The sequence below is a fragment of the Leptinotarsa decemlineata genome, unplaced genomic scaffold (genome assembly GCF_025532065.1).
Source record: "Leptinotarsa decemlineata unplaced genomic scaffold, Ldec_3_MD MMD2_tig00078422_RagTag_RagTag, whole genome shotgun sequence".
In the NCBI taxonomy this organism is placed as follows: domain Eukaryota; kingdom Metazoa; phylum Arthropoda; class Insecta; order Coleoptera; family Chrysomelidae; genus Leptinotarsa; species Leptinotarsa decemlineata.
The window spans coordinates 204,707-225,428 of NW_027412747.1; the positions used below are offsets into that span (position 1 = coordinate 204,707).

A 20,722-nucleotide genomic window follows, 5' to 3' on the forward strand; every position below is an offset into this window, starting at 1 on the left:
AAAACAAGGAAGTACTTTTAGCTGCTTTCTTGGACAATGAGGGCGCATTTGATAATACGTCGTTAGAATCAATCATCCAGGCGTCGAGGAGAAGAGGGATCGACAAGACAAGTTGTAGGTGGATAGACTGCATGCTTAGGGGAAGATACAACCATTATGGGGGAAACAGTCGTGGCACGGGTAGCAAGGAGCTGTCCTCAGGGGGGGTTATATCCCCTCTGTTATGAAACCTTGTAATGGACCAGCTATTATGTCTCTTGGACCATAATGGGTATTGTGAAATACTAATTGTTTCTAATAAGGGCATCATTGACAACACTCTATATCACGGCAACACTGCCGTGTTGCCGCTTCTACTGAATACATGACAGGTATAAAGCACTGGGCTATGCAGATGACTTAGTCATCTTAGTCCAGGGTAAATACAATAATGTAGTAAAGGGATGCATGCAGCAGGCCCTGAACATTATAACAAGATGGACCGAAGAAGAAGGGCTTAACATAAGCCCATCCAAATCGACCATAGTAGCATTTACCAAGAGGACTAAAGAGGGTCTCGGACCTCTAAAATTTCGAGGTGAAGAAATATAAGTGTCGGGGAAGGTTAAATATCTGGGAGTAATCCTAGATTCCAAACTGACCTGGAACCAACACTTGGACAGGATAAAGAGGAAAGTGGAGGTAGCACTGATGCTCGCCAGACGCACCTATGGAAAAACATGGGGGCTAAAACCAGACATGGTATATTGGCTATACACGATGGTGGTTAAACCCATGATAACATATGCATCTCTGGTCTGGTGGCCAAAGATGAAGCAGGCGACCGCCATCAACAAACTAGGCAAGGTACAAAGACTTGTATATTTGGGAATGACGGGAGCAATGAGAACTACCCCAACAGCTGCATTGGAAACACTTCTGAATCTACCTCCTTTACACTTTGTGATAATGGGGGAGGCCAGGATGGGCCAATTCAGACTGGAAAACTTACCGAACTACAAAAGATCGGACCGAACAGAAATTTCGGAACAAGTGGAGGAGCACATATTGAATATGTGCATGGACCACATGACACAGAAGTACACCTTTACCACAAACTTCACGGCCAAAATTATAAGCCGTGAAGAGTGAAAGAAGAACATTAGTCATCCCGAAAACATGTTTGGAAAAACACCTGGTATACAGATGGATCGAAGACCCAACATGGAACGGGAGCTGGAAGAATATACCGAGCGGATATAAATCTAAACGGATTTGGAAAAGCTGAATACACTTATTTCAATTAATGAATCGAAGAGGTTTTGTATTAAAGTGTATAATATATTAAAATTCTTGCAAAGCGCTTTCGACTTTTGTCATCATCAGTGCTCACCTGAAAGTAAGTGATCTAGTTGAAAAGGGAATTTAGTGAAATTGAAGTTGTGAAATTTTAAGGTTAAAAAATTTTGGAAAATTGTTTGAGATTACTTACTTGTCAGGCAACAGGAAGTATCATGATAAGTGAATTGTACATTGTAATATTTAAAATTATATAAAATAAAATAGGCTTATAGCCAAAAAATACATTTTTTGGATTCAGGCCATGTGGTTCAGTCAAAGTATTTTATGAAGAAGGACAACTTGAGACAGAATGTGTCAAGTGTCATGTTAAAATAATGGTACCAACTTAAGGAGTGGTCCATTATGGGTTTGATTGAATATGTAGAGGAAAAATATTGAATAAATTATATTAATAAACTGTGATTAATTAATAATTCATAATCCTCTTATGAAGGGGAAGGAAATCTCTATTCAAGTTTACTTGAGTATTTAGACAATGATCATTGTTGGAAAGTTCTTTAGAAATCTCCAACTCTTCAAACAAGTCAAGTCTAAGGAAATTTTTATTATCTATTTTATGTAATATTTTGGAATTTCTATTGGGACTAAAGTTGTGGTTGTGAAATTTTATGTGATGGCCAAAAGCAGATTTATCAGGTTTTTTTATATGTTCATTAATACGAGTGAAAAGAGGTCTACAGGTTCTACCAATGTAAGATGCCGAACAATCAGAACAGTTAAGCTTGTAGACTCCGCTACAGTTCAATTTGTTGATTTTATCTTTAGAATTTACTAAAAAGTTACTTAAGTTGTTTTGAGATTTAAAGGAAATTTTTGTACCAGGTATGGTATTTTCTATAAATTTGGAAATATCAGTACACATATTTTGACCAAAATACGGTAAGGAAAAATATCTCACAGAAGGTGAATTAACCAAGGTGGTGGAGTTAAAGGCCAATCTTCTATCTGATCTGAGTTTAAATTTACTGATTAATTTGTGAATGATATATGGTTGATAACCATTGTTGACAGCAATCTGTTTTAAAGTATTTAATTCTAAATTAAAATTGGAGGGAGATAAGGGAGTGTTCAACAATCTGTTAACATAACAATTGAAGGAAGCCAATTTATGTTGCATGGGGTGAAATGAATTGAAAGGAATGACATGATCAGTCTGGGTTGGTTTTCTGTAAATGGAAAAATCTAATTTGTTGTAAGTTTTTGTTATAGTCAGATCTAAAAAGTTTAATTTATTGTCTTGTTCTATTTCAAGTGTAAATTTGATTTTGGGATGCAAGTTATTTAAGGAGTTAAGGATATCATGTGCTACAATAGAGTTGCCATCTATGAAAACCAAGCAGTCATCAACATATCTGTGCCAACTGAGAATATTATCAATTTTATTAATTATGAATGAATTTTCTAAATTTTCCATGAAAATGTCAGCCAAGAAAGGTGAAAGAGGGTTACCCATTGCTAGGCCATCAGGTTGACTGTAAAATTTATTGTTAAAGACAAAAAAATCTTGGGAAATGCAAAATTTAAGTAAAGTTAATATATCTATTTTGGTGGAGTCTGAAGTTAAGTGTTGAGAAAGCAAGTTAGAAACTAAAGGTAGGGTTTCAGATTTTGGGACAGAAGTGAACAGGTTGCTAACATCAAAGGATATCATGAGGGTGTTAGAATTAGGTTGAAAGTTTTTGATTTTATTAATTAAATCTAAAGTGTTACTTACTGAATTGGCAGGTTTGTAGTTGGTTACATGTTTTATCACTTGTAAGACAAATGTTGACAAGATAGAGACAGGAGTATTGTAAAAGCTTACCACTGGTCTGATTGGAGTACCATCTTTATGTATCTTCGGGAGACCGTATAATCTTGGAATTTGTGGATTGCTAGGGATTAAATTGTGAGTTTTATTGAATTCAAAGAAAAGGTTTTCACAAGTTTTTATATAACTTCGAGTTTTTGAAATAAATTTGTTGATAGGATTTGAATTTAAAGAAATGAAATTGTTGGAGCTTAAAAAGTCTTCAACTTTGTTAACATAGTCAATTTTATCAAGAATTACAAGGCAATTACCTTTGTCTGCTTTTGTTAAAATGAGATTATAATTGGAAATTTTTTTAAGTAATTTATGTAAGGAAATATTCAAATTCCTATGACTAGACTTATTCAAGTATGAAGGAGTTTCTTTGAGAGAAAGTTGATATTTTGTAATAGTAAACTGACAGAAATTTCTAATTTTCTGTTTAATCTTATTATTTTTGGAAAGATTGTCAATCAAGACATCTAGTTCAATGGAAAAGGAAGTGAGATCTTTCTCAGACCGGTCTGAATTCAAAGAGAATTTAAGACCTAAAGATAGAAGAGCTATCTCGTCATCATTGAAAGAAGCACTAGAAAGATTTTTAATACGTTCGTGAAATTTGAATTCTGAAAACTTTTCAACTGAAGGTTGAGAGTTAAGTTGGTTCCTAGTGAGAATAAGGGAGTTGAGTTTCTTACTTACTTTTTTAAATTTTAAATTACTTTGATAAGCCACTTGGTCTGAAATATCATTGAATAAATTTTGTAACAAATGAAAATTATTAGAGATAAGATTGTCATAACAAATTTTCAAGTCCACATTAGTACGGTCTAGTTTGGCATAGTGTTTGCAAACAGCACTTCTGATGATTTTTCTCTCAGTGGAGTGTTTCAATTGAGGTGGTATATTGGTTGGCATTGTGGTTCTGGCAAACTTCGGAATGACATCTTCTCTCAAACAATTATTTAAAAACCATATGTCAATTTGTAATAGACTTCTTCGAATTGATAACTTCCTATAGAAATCAGCTGGGGCTACCATACTGTAGATCAATAAAAGGATTTGGAAAAGCTGAATACACTTATTTCAATTAATGAATCGAAGAGGTTTTGTATTAAAGTGTATAATATATTAAAATTCTTGCAAAGCGCTTTCGACTTTTGTCATCATCAGTGCTCACCTGAAAGTAAGTGATCTAGTTGAAAAGGGAATTTAGTGAAATTGAAGTTGTGAAATTTTAAGGTTAAAAAATTTTGGAAAATTGTTTGAGATTACTTACTTGTCAGGCAACAGGAAGTATCATGATAAGTGAATTGTACATTGTAATATTTAAAATTATATAAAATAAAATAGGCTTATAGCCAAAAAATACATTTTTTGGATTCAGGCCATGTGGTTCAGTCAAAGTATTTTATGAAGAAGGACAACTTGAGACAGAATGTGTCAAGTGTCATGTTAAAATAATGGTACCAACTTAAGGAGTGGTCCATTATGGGTTTGATTGAATATGTAGAGGAAAAATATTGAATAAATTATATTAATAAACTGTGATTAATTAATAATTCATAATCCTCTTATGAAGGGGAAGGAAATCTCTATTCAAGTTTACTTGAGTATTTAGACAATGATCATTGTTGGAAAGTTCTTTAGAAATCTCCAACTCTTCAAACAAGTCAAGTCTAAGGAAATTTTTATTATCTATTTTATGTAATATTTTGGAATTTCTATTGGGACTAAAGTTGTGGTTGTGAAATTTTATGTGATGGCCAAAAGCAGATTTATCAGGTTTTTTTATATGTTCATTAATACGAGTGAAAAGAGGTCTACAGGTTCTACCAATGTAAGATGCCGAACAATCAGAACAGTTAAGCTTGTAGACTCCGCTACAGTTCAATTTGTTGATTTTATCTTTAGAATTTACTAAAAAGTTACTTAAGTTGTTTTGAGATTTAAAGGAAATTTTTGTACCAGGTATGGTATTTTCTATAAATTTGGAAATATCAGTACACATATTTTGACCAAAATACGGTAAGGAAAAATATCTCACAGAAGGTGAATTAACCAAGGTGGTGGAGTTAAAGGCCAATCTTCTATCTGATCTGAGTTTAAATTTACTGATTAATTTGTGAATGATATATGGTTGATAACCATTGTTGACAGCAATCTGTTTTAAAGTATTTAATTCTAAATTAAAATTGGAGGGAGATAAGGGAGTGTTCAACAATCTGTTAACATAACAATTGAAGGAAGCCAATTTATGTTGCATGGGGTGAAATGAATTGAAAGGAATGACATGATCAGTCTGGGTTGGTTTTCTGTAAATGGAAAAATCTAATTTGTTGTAAGTTTTTGTTATAGTCAGATCTAAAAAGTTTAATTTATTGTCTTGTTCTATTTCAAGTGTAAATTTGATTTTGGGATGCAAGTTATTTAAGGAGTTAAGGATATCATGTGCTACAATAGAGTTGCCATCTATGAAAACCAAGCAGTCATCAACATATCTGTGCCAACTGAGAATATTATCAATTTTATTAATTATGAATGAATTTTCTAAATTTTTCATGAAAATGTCAGCCAAGAAAGGTGAAAGAGGGTTACCCATTGCTAGGCCATCAGGTTGACTGTAAAATTTATTGTTAAAGACAAAAAAATCTTGGGAAATGCAAAATTTAAGTAAAGTTAATATATCTATTTTGGTGGAGTCTGAAGTTAAGTGTTGAGAAAGCAAGTTAGAAACTAAAGGTAGGGTTTCAGATTTTGGGACAGAAGTGAACAGGTTGCTAACATCAAAGGATATCATGAGGGTGTTAGAATTAGGTTGAAAGTTTTTGATTTTATTAATTAAATCTAAAGTGTTACTTACTGAATTGGCAGGTTTGTAGTTGGTTACATGTTTTATCACTTGTAAGACAAATGTTGACAAGATAGAGACAGGAGTATTGTAAAAGCTTACCACTGGTCTGATTGGAGTACCATCTTTATGTATCTTCGGGAGACCGTATAATCTTGGAATTTGTGGATTGCTAGGGATTAAATTGTGAGTTTTATTGAATTCAAAGAAAAGGTTTTCACAAGTTTTTATATAACTTCGAGTTTTTGAAATAAATTTGTTGATAGGATTTGAATTTAAAGAAATGAAATTGTTGGAGCTTAAAAAGTCTTCAACTTTGTTAACATAGTCAATTTTATCAAGAATTACAAGGCAATTACCTTTGTCTGCTTTTGTTAAAATGAGATTATAATTGGAAATTTTTTTAAGTAATTTATGTAAGGAAATATTCAAATTCCTATGACTAGACTTATTCAAGTATGAAGGAGTTTCTTTGAGAGAAAGTTGATATTTTGTAATAGTAAACTGACAGAAATTTCTAATTTTCTGTTTAATCTTATTATTTTTGGAAAGATTGTCAATCAAGACATCTAGTTCAATGGAAAAGGAAGTGAGATCTTTCTCAGACCGGTCTGAATTCAAAGAGAATTTAAGACCTAAAGATAGAAGAGCTATCTCGTCATCATTGAAAGAAGCACTAGAAAGATTTTTAATACGTTCGTGAAATTTGAATTCTGAAAACTTTTCAACTGAAGGTTGAGAGTTAAGTTGGTTCCTAGTGAGAATAAGGGAGTTGAGTTTCTTACTTACTTTTTTAAATTTTAAATTACTTTGATAAGCCACTTGGTCTGAAATATCATTGAATAAATTTTGTAACAAATGAAAATTATTAGAGATAAGATTGTCATAACAAATTTTCAAGTCCACATTAGTACGGTCTAGTTTGGCATAGTGTTTGCAAACAGCACTTCTGATGATTTTTCTCTCAGTGGAGTGTTTCAATTGAGGTGGTATATTGGTTGGCATTGTGGTTCTGGCAAACTTCGGAATGACATCTTCTCTCAAACAATTATTTAAAAACCATATGTCAATTTGTAATAGACTTCTTCGAATTGATAACTTCCTATAGAAATCAGCTGGGGCTACCATACTGTAGATCAATAAAAGGATTTGGAAAAGCTGAATACACTTATTTCAATTAATGAATCGAAGAGGTTTTGTATTAAAGTGTATAATATATTAAAATTCTTGCAAAGCGCTTTCGACTTTTGTCATCATCAGTGCTCACCTGAAAGTAAGTGATCTAGTTGAAAAGGGAATTTAGTGAAATTGAAGTTGTGAAATTTTAAGGTTAAAAAATTTTGGAAAATTGTTTGAGATTACTTACTTGTCAGGCAACAGGAAGTATCATGATAAGTGAATTGTACATTGTAATATTTAAAATTATATAAAATAAAATAGGCTTATAGCCAAAAAATACATTTTTTGGATTCAGGCCATGTGGTTCAGTCAAAGTATTTTATGAAGAAGGACAACTTGAGACAGAATGTGTCAAGTGTCATGTTAAAATAATGGTACCAACTTAAGGAGTGGTCCATTATGGGTTTGATTGAATATGTAGAGGAAAAATATTGAATAAATTATATTAATAAACTGTGATTAATTAATAATTCATAATCCTCTTATGAAGGGGAAGGAAATCTCTATTCAAGTTTACTTGAGTATTTAGACAATGATCATTGTTGGAAAGTTCTTTAGAAATCTCCAACTCTTCAAACAAGTCAAGTCTAAGGAAATTTTTATTATCTATTTTATGTAATATTTTGGAATTTCTATTGGGACTAAAGTTGTGGTTGTGAAATTTTATGTGATGGCCAAAAGCAGATTTATCAGGTTTTTTTATATGTTCATTAATACGAGTGAAAAGAGGTCTACAGGTTCTACCAATGTAAGATGCCGAACAATCAGAACAGTTAAGCTTGTAGACTCCGCTACAGTTCAATTTGTTGATTTTATCTTTAGAATTTACTAAAAAGTTACTTAAGTTGTTTTGAGATTTAAAGGAAATTTTTGTACCAGGTATGGTATTTTCTATAAATTTGGAAATATCAGTACACATATTTTGACCAAAATACGGTAAGGAAAAATATCTCACAGAAGGTGAATTAACCAAGGTGGTGGAGTTAAAGGCCAATCTTCTATCTGATCTGAGTTTAAATTTACTGATTAATTTGTGAATGATATATGGTTGATAACCATTGTTGACAGCAATCTGTTTTAAAGTATTTAATTCTAAATTAAAATTGGAGGGAGATAAGGGAGTGTTCAACAATCTGTTAACATAACAATTGAAGGAAGCCAATTTATGTTGCATGGGGTGAAATGAATTGAAAGGAATGACATGATCAGTCTGGGTTGGTTTTCTGTAAATGGAAAAATCTAATTTGTTGTAAGTTTTTGTTATAGTCAGATCTAAAAAGTTTAATTTATTGTCTTGTTCTATTTCAAGTGTAAATTTGATTTTGGGATGCAAGTTATTTAAGGAGTTAAGGATATCATGTGCTACAATAGAGTTGCCATCTATGAAAACCAAGCAGTCATCAACATATCTGTGCCAACTGAGAATATTATCAATTTTATTAATTATGAATGAATTTTCTAAATTTTCCATGAAAATGTCAGCCAAGAAAGGTGAAAGAGGGTTACCCATTGCTAGGCCATCAGGTTGACTGTAAAATTTATTGTTAAAGACAAAAAAATCTTGGGAAATGCAAAATTTAAGTAAAGTTAATATATCTATTTTGGTGGAGTCTGAAGTTAAGTGTTGAGAAAGCAAGTTAGAAACTAAAGGTAGGGTTTCAGATTTTGGGACAGAAGTGAACAGGTTGCTAACATCAAAGGATATCATGAGGGTGTTAGAATTAGGTTGAAAGTTTTTGATTTTATTAATTAAATCTAAAGTGTTACTTACTGAATTGGCAGGTTTGTAGTTGGTTACATGTTTTATCACTTGTAAGACAAATGTTGACAAGATAGAGACAGGAGTATTGTAAAAGCTTACCACTGGTCTGATTGGAGTACCATCTTTATGTATCTTCGGGAGACCGTATAATCTTGGAATTTGTGGATTGCTAGGGATTAAATTGTGAGTTTTATTGAATTCAAAGAAAAGGTTTTCACAAGTTTTTATATAACTTCGAGTTTTTGAAATAAATTTGTTGATAGGATTTGAATTTAAAGAAATGAAATTGTTGGAGCTTAAAAAGTCTTCAACTTTGTTAACATAGTCAATTTTATCAAGAATTACAAGGCAATTACCTTTGTCTGCTTTTGTTAAAATGAGATTATAATTGGAAATTTTTTTAAGTAATTTATGTAAGGAAATATTCAAATTCCTATGACTAGACTTATTCAAGTATGAAGGAGTTTCTTTGAGAGAAAGTTGATATTTTGTAATAGTAAACTGACAGAAATTTCTAATTTTCTGTTTAATCTTATTATTTTTGGAAAGATTGTCAATCAAGACATCTAGTTCAATGGAAAAGGAAGTGAGATCTTTCTCAGACCGGTCTGAATTCAAAGAGAATTTAAGACCTAAAGATAGAAGAGCTATCTCGTCATCATTGAAAGAAGCACTAGAAAGATTTTTAATACGTTCGTGAAATTTGAATTCTGAAAACTTTTCAACTGAAGGTTGAGAGTTAAGTTGGTTCCTAGTGAGAATAAGGGAGTTGAGTTTCTTACTTACTTTTTTAAATTTTAAATTACTTTGATAAGCCACTTGGTCTGAAATATCATTGAATAAATTTTGTAACAAATGAAAATTATTAGAGATAAGATTGTCATAACAAATTTTCAAGTCCACATTAGTACGGTCTAGTTTGGCATAGTGTTTGCAAACAGCACTTCTGATGATTTTTCTCTCAGTGGAGTGTTTCAATTGAGGTGGTATATTGGTTGGCATTGTGGTTCTGGCAAACTTCGGAATGACATCTTCTCTCAAACAATTATTTAAAAACCATATGTCAATTTGTAATAGACTTCTTCGAATTGATAACTTCCTATAGAAATCAGCTGGGGCTACCATACTGTAGATCAATAAAAGGATTTGGAAAAGCTGAATACACTTATTTCAATTAATGAATCGAAGAGGTTTTGTATTAAAGTGTATAATATATTAAAATTCTTGCAAAGCGCTTTCGACTTTTGTCATCATCAGTGCTCACCTGAAAGTAAGTGATCTAGTTGAAAAGGGAATTTAGTGAAATTGAAGTTGTGAAATTTTAAGGTTAAAAAATTTTGGAAAATTGTTTGAGATTACTTACTTGTCAGGCAACAGGAAGTATCATGATAAGTGAATTGTACATTGTAATATTTAAAATTATATAAAATAAAATAGGCTTATAGCCAAAAAATACATTTTTTGGATTCAGGCCATGTGGTTCAGTCAAAGTATTTTATGAAGAAGGACAACTTGAGACAGAATGTGTCAAGTGTCATGTTAAAATAATGGTACCAACTTAAGGAGTGGTCCATTATGGGTTTGATTGAATATGTAGAGGAAAAATATTGAATAAATTATATTAATAAACTGTGATTAATTAATAATTCATAATCCTCTTATGAAGGGGAAGGAAATCTCTATTCAAGTTTACTTGAGTATTTAGACAATGATCATTGTTGGAAAGTTCTTTAGAAATCTCCAACTCTTCAAACAAGTCAAGTCTAAGGAAATTTTTATTATCTATTTTATGTAATATTTTGGAATTTCTATTGGGACTAAAGTTGTGGTTGTGAAATTTTATGTGATGGCCAAAAGCAGATTTATCAGGTTTTTTTATATGTTCATTAATACGAGTGAAAAGAGGTCTACAGGTTCTACCAATGTAAGATGCCGAACAATCAGAACAGTTAAGCTTGTAGACTCCGCTACAGTTCAATTTGTTGATTTTATCTTTAGAATTTACTAAAAAGTTACTTAAGTTGTTTTGAGATTTAAAGGAAATTTTTGTACCAGGTATGGTATTTTCTATAAATTTGGAAATATCAGTACACATATTTTGACCAAAATACGGTAAGGAAAAATATCTCACAGAAGGTGAATTAACCAAGGTGGTGGAGTTAAAGGCCAATCTTCTATCTGATCTGAGTTTAAATTTACTGATTAATTTGTGAATGATATATGGTTGATAACCATTGTTGACAGCAATCTGTTTTAAAGTATTTAATTCTAAATTAAAATTGGAGGGAGATAAGGGAGTGTTCAACAATCTGTTAACATAACAATTGAAGGAAGCCAATTTATGTTGCATGGGGTGAAATGAATTGAAAGGAATGACATGATCAGTCTGGGTTGGTTTTCTGTAAATGGAAAAATCTAATTTGTTGTAAGTTTTTGTTATAGTCAGATCTAAAAAGTTTAATTTATTGTCTTGTTCTATTTCAAGTGTAAATTTGATTTTGGGATGCAAGTTATTTAAGGAGTTAAGGATATCATGTGCTACAATAGAGTTGCCATCTATGAAAACCAAGCAGTCATCAACATATCTGTGCCAACTGAGAATATTATCAATTTTATTAATTATGAATGAATTTTCTAAATTTTCCATGAAAATGTCAGCCAAGAAAGGTGAAAGAGGTTACCCATTGCTAGGCCATCAGGTTGACTGTAAAATTTATTGTTAAAGACAAAAAAATCTTGGGAAATGCAAAATTTAAGTAAAGTTAATATATCTATTTTGGTGGAGTCTGAAGTTAAGTGTTGAGAAAGCAAGTTAGAAACTAAAGGTAGGGTTTCAGATTTTGGGACAGAAGTGAACAGGTTGCTAACATCAAAGGATATCATGAGGGTGTTAGAATTAGGTTGAAAGTTTTTGATTTTATTAATTAAATCTAAAGTGTTACTTACTGAATTGGCAGGTTTGTAGTTGGTTACATGTTTTATCACTTGTAAGACAAATGTTGACAAGATAGAGACAGGAGTATTGTAAAAGCTTACCACTGGTTAGACCAGAGAAAGATCTCACTTCCTTTTCCATTGAACTAGATGTCTTGATTGACAATCTTTCCAAAAATAATAAGATTAAACAGAAAATTAGAAATTTCTGTCAGTTTACTATTACAAAATATCAACTTTCTCTCAAAGAAACTCCTTCATACTTGAATAAGTCTAGTCATAGGAATTTGAATATTTCCTTACATAAATTACTTAAAAAAATTTCCAATTATAATCTCATTTTAACAAAAGCAGACAAAGGTAATTGCCTTGTAATTCTTGATAAAATTGACTATGTTAACAAAGTTGAAGACTTTTTAAGCTCCAACAATTTCATTTCTTTAAATTCAAATCCTATCAACAAATTTATTTCAAAAACTCGAAGTTATATAAAAACTTGTGAAAACCTTTTCTTTGAATTCAATAAAACTCACAATTTAATCCCTAGCAATCCACAAATTCCAAGATTATACGGTCTCCCGAAGATACATAAAGATGGTACTCCAATCAGACCAGTGGTAAGCTTTTACAATACTCCTGTCTCTATCTTGTCAACATTTGTCTTACAAGTGATAAAACATGTAACCAACTACAAACCTGCCAATTCAGTAAGTAACACTTTAGATTTAATTAATAAAATCAAAAACTTTCAACCTAATTCTAACACCCTCATGATATCCTTTGATGTTAGCAACCTGTTCACTTCTGTCCCAAAATCTGAAACCCTACCTTTAGTTTCTAACTTGCTTTCTCAACACTTAACTTCAGACTCCACCAAAATAGATATATTAACTTTACTTAAATTTTGCATTTCCCAAGATTTTTTTGTCTTTAACAATAAATTTTACAGTCAACCTGATGGCCTAGCAATGGGTAACCCTCTTTCACCTTTCTTGGCTGACATTTTCATGGAAAATTTAGAAAATTCATTCATAATTAATAAAATTGATAATATTCTCAGTTGGCACAGATATGTTGATGACTGCTTGGTTTTCATAGATGGCAACTCTATTGTAGCACATGATATCCTTAACTCCTTAAATAACTTGCATCCCAAAATCAAATTTACACTTGAAATAGAACAAGACAATAAATTAAACTTTTTAGATCTGACTATAACAAAAACTTACAACAAATTAGATTTTTCCATTTACAGAAAACCAACCCAGACTGATCATGTCATTCCTTTCAATTCATTTCACCCCATGCAACATAAATTGGCTTCCTTCAATTGTTATGTTAACAGATTGTTGAACACTCCCTTATCTCCCTCCAATTTTAATTTAGAATTAAATACTTTAAAACAGATTGCTGTCAACAATGGTTATCAACCATATATCATTCACAAATTAATCAGTAAATTTAAACTCAGATCAGATAGAAGATTGGCCTTTAACTCCACCACCTTGGTTAATTCACCTTCTGTGAGATATTTTTCCTTACCGTATTTTGGTCAAAATATGTGTACTGATATTTCCAAATTTATAGAAAATACCATACCTGGTACAAAAATTTCCTTTAAATCTCAAAACAACTTAAGTAACTTTTTAGTAAATTCTAAAGATAAAATCAACAAATTGAACTGTAGCGGAGTCTACAAGCTTAACTGTTCTGATTGTTCGGCATCTTACATTGGTAGAACCTGTAGACCTCTTTTCACTCGTATTAATGAACATATAAAAAAACCTGATAAATCTGCTTTTGGCCATCACATAAAATTTCACAACCACAACTTTAGTCCCAATAGAAATTCCAAAATATTACATAAAATAGATAATAAAAATTTCCTTAGACTTGACTTGTTTGAAGAGTTGGAGATTTCTAAAGAACTTTCCAACAATGATCATTGTCTAAATACTCAAGTAAACTTGAATAGAGATTTCCTTCCCCTTCATAAGAGGATTATGAATTATTAATTAATCACAGTTTATTAATATAATTTATTCAATATTTTTCCTCTACATATTCAATCAAACCCATAATGGACCACTCCTTAAGTTGGTACCATTATTTTAACATGACACTTGACACATTCTGTCTCAAGTTGTCCTTCTTCATAAAATACTTTGACTGAACCACATGGCCTGAATCCAAAAAATGTATTTTTTGGCTATAAGCCTATTTTATTTTATATAATTTTAAATATTACAATGTACAATTCACTTATCATGATACTTCCTGTTGCCTGACAAGTAAGTAATCTCAAACAATTTTCCAAAATTTTTTAACCTTAAAATTTCACAACTTCAATTTCACTAAATTCCCTTTTCAACTAGATCACTTACTTTCAGGTGAGCACTGATGATGACAAAAGTCGAAAGCGCTTTGCAAGAATTTTAATATATTATACACTTTAATACAAAACCTCTTCGATTCATTAATTGAAATAAGTGTATTCAGCTTTTCCAAATCCTTTTATTGATCTACAGTATGGTAGCCCCAGCTGATTTCTATAGGAAGTTATCAATTCGAAGAAGTCTATTACAAATTGACATATGGTTTTTAAATAATTGTTTGAGAGAAGATGTCATTCCGAAGTTTGCCAGAACCACAATGCCAACCAATATACCACCTCAATTGAAACACTCCACTGAGAGAAAAATCATCAGAAGTGCTGTTTGCAAACACTATGCCAAACTAGACCGTACTAATGTGGACTTGAAAATTTGTTATGACAATCTTATCTCTAATAATTTTCATTTGTTACAAAATTTATTCAATGATATTTCAGACCAAGTGGCTTATCAAAGTAATTTAAAATTTAAAAAAGTAAGTAAGAAACTCAACTCCCTTATTCTCACTAGGAACCAACTTAACTCTCAACCTTCAGTTGAAAAGTTTTCAGAATTCAAATTTCACGAACGTATTAAAAATCTTTCTAGTGCTTCTTTCAATGATGACGAGATAGCTCTTCTATCTTTAGGTCTTAAATTCTCTTTGAATTCAGACCGGTCTGAGAAAGATCTCACTTCCTTTTCCATTGAACTAGATGTCTTGATTGACAATCTTTCCAAAAATAATAAGATTAAACAGAAAATTAGAAATTTCTGTCAGTTTACTATTACAAAATATCAACTTTCTCTCAAAGAAACTCCTTCATACTTGAATAAGTCTAGTCATAGGAATTTGAATATTTCCTTACATAAATTACTTAAAAAAATTTCCAATTATAATCTCATTTTAACAAAAGCAGACAAAGGTAATTGCCTTGTAATTCTTGATAAAATTGACTATGTTAACAAAGTTGAAGACTTTTTAAGCTCCAACAATTTCATTTCTTTAAATTCAAATCCTATCAACAAATTTATTTCAAAAACTCGAAGTTATATAAAAACTTGTGAAAACCTTTTCTTTGAATTCAATAAAACTCACAATTTAATCCCTAGCAATCCACAAATTCCAAGATTATACGGTCTCCCGAAGATACATAAAGATGGTACTCCAATCAGACCAGTGGTAAGCTTTTACAATACTCCTGTCTCTATCTTGTCAACATTTGTCTTACAAGTGATAAAACATGTAACCAACTACAAACCTGCCAATTCAGTAAGTAACACTTTAGATTTAATTAATAAAATCAAAAACTTTCAACCTAATTCTAACACCCTCATGATATCCTTTGATGTTAGCAACCTGTTCACTTCTGTCCCAAAATCTGAAACCCTACCTTTAGTTTCTAACTTGCTTTCTCAACACTTAACTTCAGACTCCACCAAAATAGATATATTAACTTTACTTAAATTTTGCATTTCCCAAGATTTTTTTGTCTTTAACAATAAATTTTACAGTCAACCTGATGGCCTAGCAATGGGTAACCCTCTTTCACCTTTCTTGGCTGACATTTTCATGGAAAATTTAGAAAATTCATTCATAATTAATAAAATTGATAATATTCTCAGTTGGCACAGATATGTTGATGACTGCTTGGTTTTCATAGATGGCAACTCTATTGTACCACATGATATCCTTAACTCCTTAAATAACTTGCATCCCAAAATCAAATTTACACTTGAAATAGAACAAGACAATAAATTAAACTTTTTAGATCTGACTATAACAAAAACTTACAACAAATTAGATTTTTCCATTTACAGAAAACCAACCCAGACTGATCATGTCATTCCTTTCAATTCATTTCACCCCATGCAACATAAATTGGCTTCCTTCAATTGTTATGTTAACAGATTGTTGAACACTCCCTTATCTCCCTCCAATTTTAATTTAGAATTAAATACTTTAAAACAGATTGCTGTCAACAATGGTTATCAACCATATATCATTCACAAATTAATCAGTAAATTTAAACTCAGATCAGATAGAAGATTGGCCTTTAACTCCACCACCTTGGTTAATTCACCTTCTGTGAGATATTTTTCCTTACCGTATTTTGGTCAAAATATGTGTACTGATATTTCCAAATTTATAGAAAATACCATACCTGGTACAAAAATTTCCTTTAAATCTCAAAACAACTTAAGTAACTTTTTAGTAAATTCTAAAGATAAAATCAACAAATTGAACTGTAGCGGAGTCTACAAGCTTAACTGTTCTGATTGTTCGGCATCTTACATTGGTAGAACCTGTAGACCTCTTTTCACTCGTATTAATGAACATATAAAAAAACCTGATAAATCTGCTTTTGGCCATCACATAAAATTTCACAACCACAACTTTAGTCCCAATAGAAATTCCAAAATATTACATAAAATAGATAATAAAAATTTCCTTAGACTTGACTTGTTTGAAGAGTTGGAGATTTCTAAAGAACTTTCCAACAATGATCATTGTCTAAATACTCAAGTAAACTTGAATAGAGATTTCCTTCCCCTTCATAAGAGGATTATGAATTATTAATTAATCACAGTTTATTAATATAATTTATTCAATATTTTTCCTCTACATATTCAATCAAACCCATAATGGACCACTCCTTAAGTTGGTACCATTATTTTAACATGACACTTGACACATTCTGTCTCAAGTTGTCCTTCTTCATAAAATACTTTGACTGAACCACATGGCCTGAATCCAAAAAATGTATTTTTTGGCTATAAGCCTATTTTATTTTATATAATTTTAAATATTACAATGTACAATTCACTTATCATGATACTTCCTGTTGCCTGACAAGTAAGTAATCTCAAACAATTTTCCAAAATTTTTTAACCTTAAAATTTCACAACTTCAATTTCACTAAATTCCCTTTTCAACTAGATCACTTACTTTCAGGTGAGCACTGATGATGACAAAAGTCGAAAGCGCTTTGCAAGAATTTTAATATATTATACACTTTAATACAAAACCTCTTCGATTCATTAATTGAAATAAGTGTATTCAGCTTTTCCAAATCCTTTTATTGATCTACAGTATGGTAGCCCCAGCTGATTTCTATAGGAAGTTATCAATTCGAAGAAGTCTATTACAAATTGACATATGGTTTTTAAATAATTGTTTGAGAGAAGATGTCATTCCGAAGTTTGCCAGAACCACAATGCCAACCAATATACCACCTCAATTGAAACACTCCACTGAGAGAAAAATCATCAGAAGTGCTGTTTGCAAACACTATGCCAAACTAGACCGTACTAATGTGGACTTGAAAATTTGTTATGACAATCTTATCTCTAATAATTTTCATTTGTTACAAAATTTATTCAATGATATTTCAGACCAAGTGGCTTATCAAAGTAATTTAAAATTTAAAAAAGTAAGTAAGAAACTCAACTCCCTTATTCTCACTAGGAACCAACTTAACTCTCAACCTTCAGTTGAAAAGTTTTCAGAATTCAAATTTCACGAACGTATTAAAAATCTTTCTAGTGCTTCTTTCAATGATGACGAGATAGCTCTTCTATCTTTAGGTCTTAAATTCTCTTTGAATTCAGACCGGTCTGAGAAAGATCTCACTTCCTTTTCCATTGAACTAGATGTCTTGATTGACAATCTTTCCAAAAATAATAAGATTAAACAGAAAATTAGAAATTTCTGTCAGTTTACTATTACAAAATATCAACTTTCTCTCAAAGAAACTCCTTCATACTTGAATAAGTCTAGTCATAGGAATTTGAATATTTCCTTACATAAATTACTTAAAAAAATTTCCAATTATAATCTCATTTTAACAAAAGCAGACAAAGGTAATTGCCTTGTAATTCTTGATAAAATTGACTATGTTAACAAAGTTGAAGACTTTTTAAGCTCCAACAATTTCATTTCTTTAAATTCAAATCCTATCAACAAATTTATTTCAAAAACTCGAAGTTATATAAAAACTTGTGAAAACCTTTTCTTTGAATTCAATAAAACTCACAATTTAATCCCTAGCAATCCACAAATTCCAAGATTATACGGTCTCCCGAAGATACATAAAGATGGTACTCCAATCAGACCAGTGGTAAGCTTTTACAATACTCCTGTCTCTATCTTGTCAACATTTGTCTTACAAGTGATAAAACATGTAACCAACTACAAACCTGCCAATTCAGTAAGTAACACTTTAGATTTAATTAATAAAATCAAAAACTTTCAACCTAATTCTAACACCCTCATGATATCCTTTGATGTTAGCAACCTGTTCACTTCTGTCCCAAAATCTGAAACCCTACCTTTAGTTTCTAACTTGCTTTCTCAACACTTAACTTCAGACTCCACCAAAATAGATATATTAACTTTACTTAAATTTTGCATTTCCCAAGATTTTTTTGTCTTTAACAATAAATTTTACAGTCAACCTGATGGCCTAGCAATGGGTAACCCTCTTTCACCTTTCTTGGCTGACATTTTCATGGAAAATTTAGAAAATTCATTCATAATTAATAAAATTGATAATATTCTCAGTTGGCACAGATATGTTGATGACTGCTTGGTTTTCATAGATGGCAACTCTATTGTAGCACATGATATCCTTAACTCCTTAAATAACTTGCATCCCAAAATCAAATTTACACTTGAAATAGAACAAGACAATAAATTAAACTTTTTAGATCTGACTATAACAAAAACTTACAACAAATTAGATTTTTCCATTTACAGAAAACCAACCCAGACTGATCATGTCATTCCTTTCAATTCATTTCACCCCATGCAACATAAATTGGCTTCCTTCAATTGTTATGTTAACAGATTGTTGAACACTCCCTTATCTCCCTCCAATTTTAATTTAGAATTAAATACTTTAAAACAGATTGCTGTCAACAATGGTTATCAACCATATATCATTCACAAATTAATCAGTAAATTTAAACTCAGATCAGATAGAAGATTGGCCTTTAACTCCACCACCTTGGTTAATTCACCTTCTGTGAGATATTTTTCCTTACCGTATTTTGGTCAAAATATGTGTACTGATATTTCCAAATTTATAGAAAATACCATACCTGGTACAAAAATTTCCTTTAAATCTCAAAACAACTTAAGTAACTTTTTAGTAAATTCTAAAGATAAAATCAACAAATTGAACTGTAGCGGAGTCTACAAGCTTAACTGTTCTGATTGTTCGGCATCTTACATTGGTAGAACCTGTAGACCTCTTTTCACTCGTATTAATGAACATATAAAAAAACCTGATAAATCTGCTTTTGGCCATCACATAAAATTTCACAACCACAACTTTAGTCCCAATAGAAATTCCAAAATATTACATAAAATAGATAATAAAAATTTCCTTAGACTTGACTTGTTTGAAGAGTTGGAGATTTCTAAAGAACTTTCCAACAATGATCATTGTCTAAATACTCAAGTAAACTTGAATAGAGATTTCCTTCCCCTTCATAAGAGGATTATGAATTATTAATTAATCACAGTTTATTAATATAATTTATTCAATATTTTTCCTCTACATATTCAATCAAACCCATAATGGACCACTCCTTAAGTTGGTACCATTATTTTAACATGACACTTGACACATTCTGTCTCAAGTTGTCCTTCTTCATAAAATACTTTGACTGAACCACATGGCCTGAATCCAAAAAATGTATTTTTTGGCTATAAGCCTATTTTATTTTATATAATTTTAAATATTACAATGTACAATTCACTTATCATGATACTTCCTGTTGCCTGACAAGTAAGTAATCTCAAACAATTTTCCAAAATTTTTTAACCTTAAAATTTCACAACTTCAATTTCACTAAATTCCCTTTTCAACTAGATCACTTACTTTCAGGTGAGCACTGATGATGACAAAAGTCGAAAGCGCTTTGCAAGAATTTTAATATATTATACACTTTAATACAAAACCTCTTCGATTCATTAATAAATCTAAACTACAGCTATCCGCTAGGACTATACACATACGCCTTTCAGGCGGAAGTGTATGCTACCTTACAGTGTGCAAGGCTTTACAGACAGCAAGAGCGCACTAGGCGCTCTGACAAACCCGAAGGTGGCATCAAAACTGGTCTGGGAATGCCATGAAGAATATTACTGGAGTTTTTTCCCCAACACCAAATCGTTATTTTTAACACATCGACACGTGTTTCGATCACTAAGTGATCATCTTCGAAGAGGAAGATTAAAACTTCCTCTTTGAAGATGATCACTTGGTGATCGAAACACGTGTCGAGGTCCAGTAATATTCATTACTACACCAAAGGTTCCAAACAGTGCATCATAAGTATGCCATGAAGAACTGAATGAACTTGCCAACAGGAACAAATTAACTTTGTACTGGGTGCCAGGGCATTCAGGAATCACAGGTAATAATAAAGCCGATGAATGCGCTAGACGCGGATCATCAACTTCATATATAGGTCCTGAACCAGCT

General features: G+C 31.3%; 2 protein-coding genes across 3 annotated transcripts in view; both read right to left on the bottom strand.

Annotated features, from left to right (window-relative positions):
* The window catches only part of LOC111504790 (3-ketoacyl-CoA thiolase, mitochondrial), a 123,142-nt gene that overhangs the window by 69,262 nt on the left and 33,158 nt on the right, over positions 1-20,722 (bottom strand). The gene's annotated exons all lie outside the window — the stretch shown is intronic.
* LOC141487232 (uncharacterized) lies at positions 7,609-10,470 on the bottom strand. Its single transcript, XM_074186069.1, has 2 exons — positions 10,286-10,470; positions 7,609-10,186 (listed from the first exon to the last, which is right to left on the bottom strand). Exon 2 carries the CDS (start codon positions 10,045-10,047, stop codon positions 7,624-7,626), a length of 2,424 nt encoding a protein of 807 aa, XP_074042170.1. The 5' UTR covers positions 10,048-10,186; positions 10,286-10,470; the 3' UTR covers positions 7,609-7,623.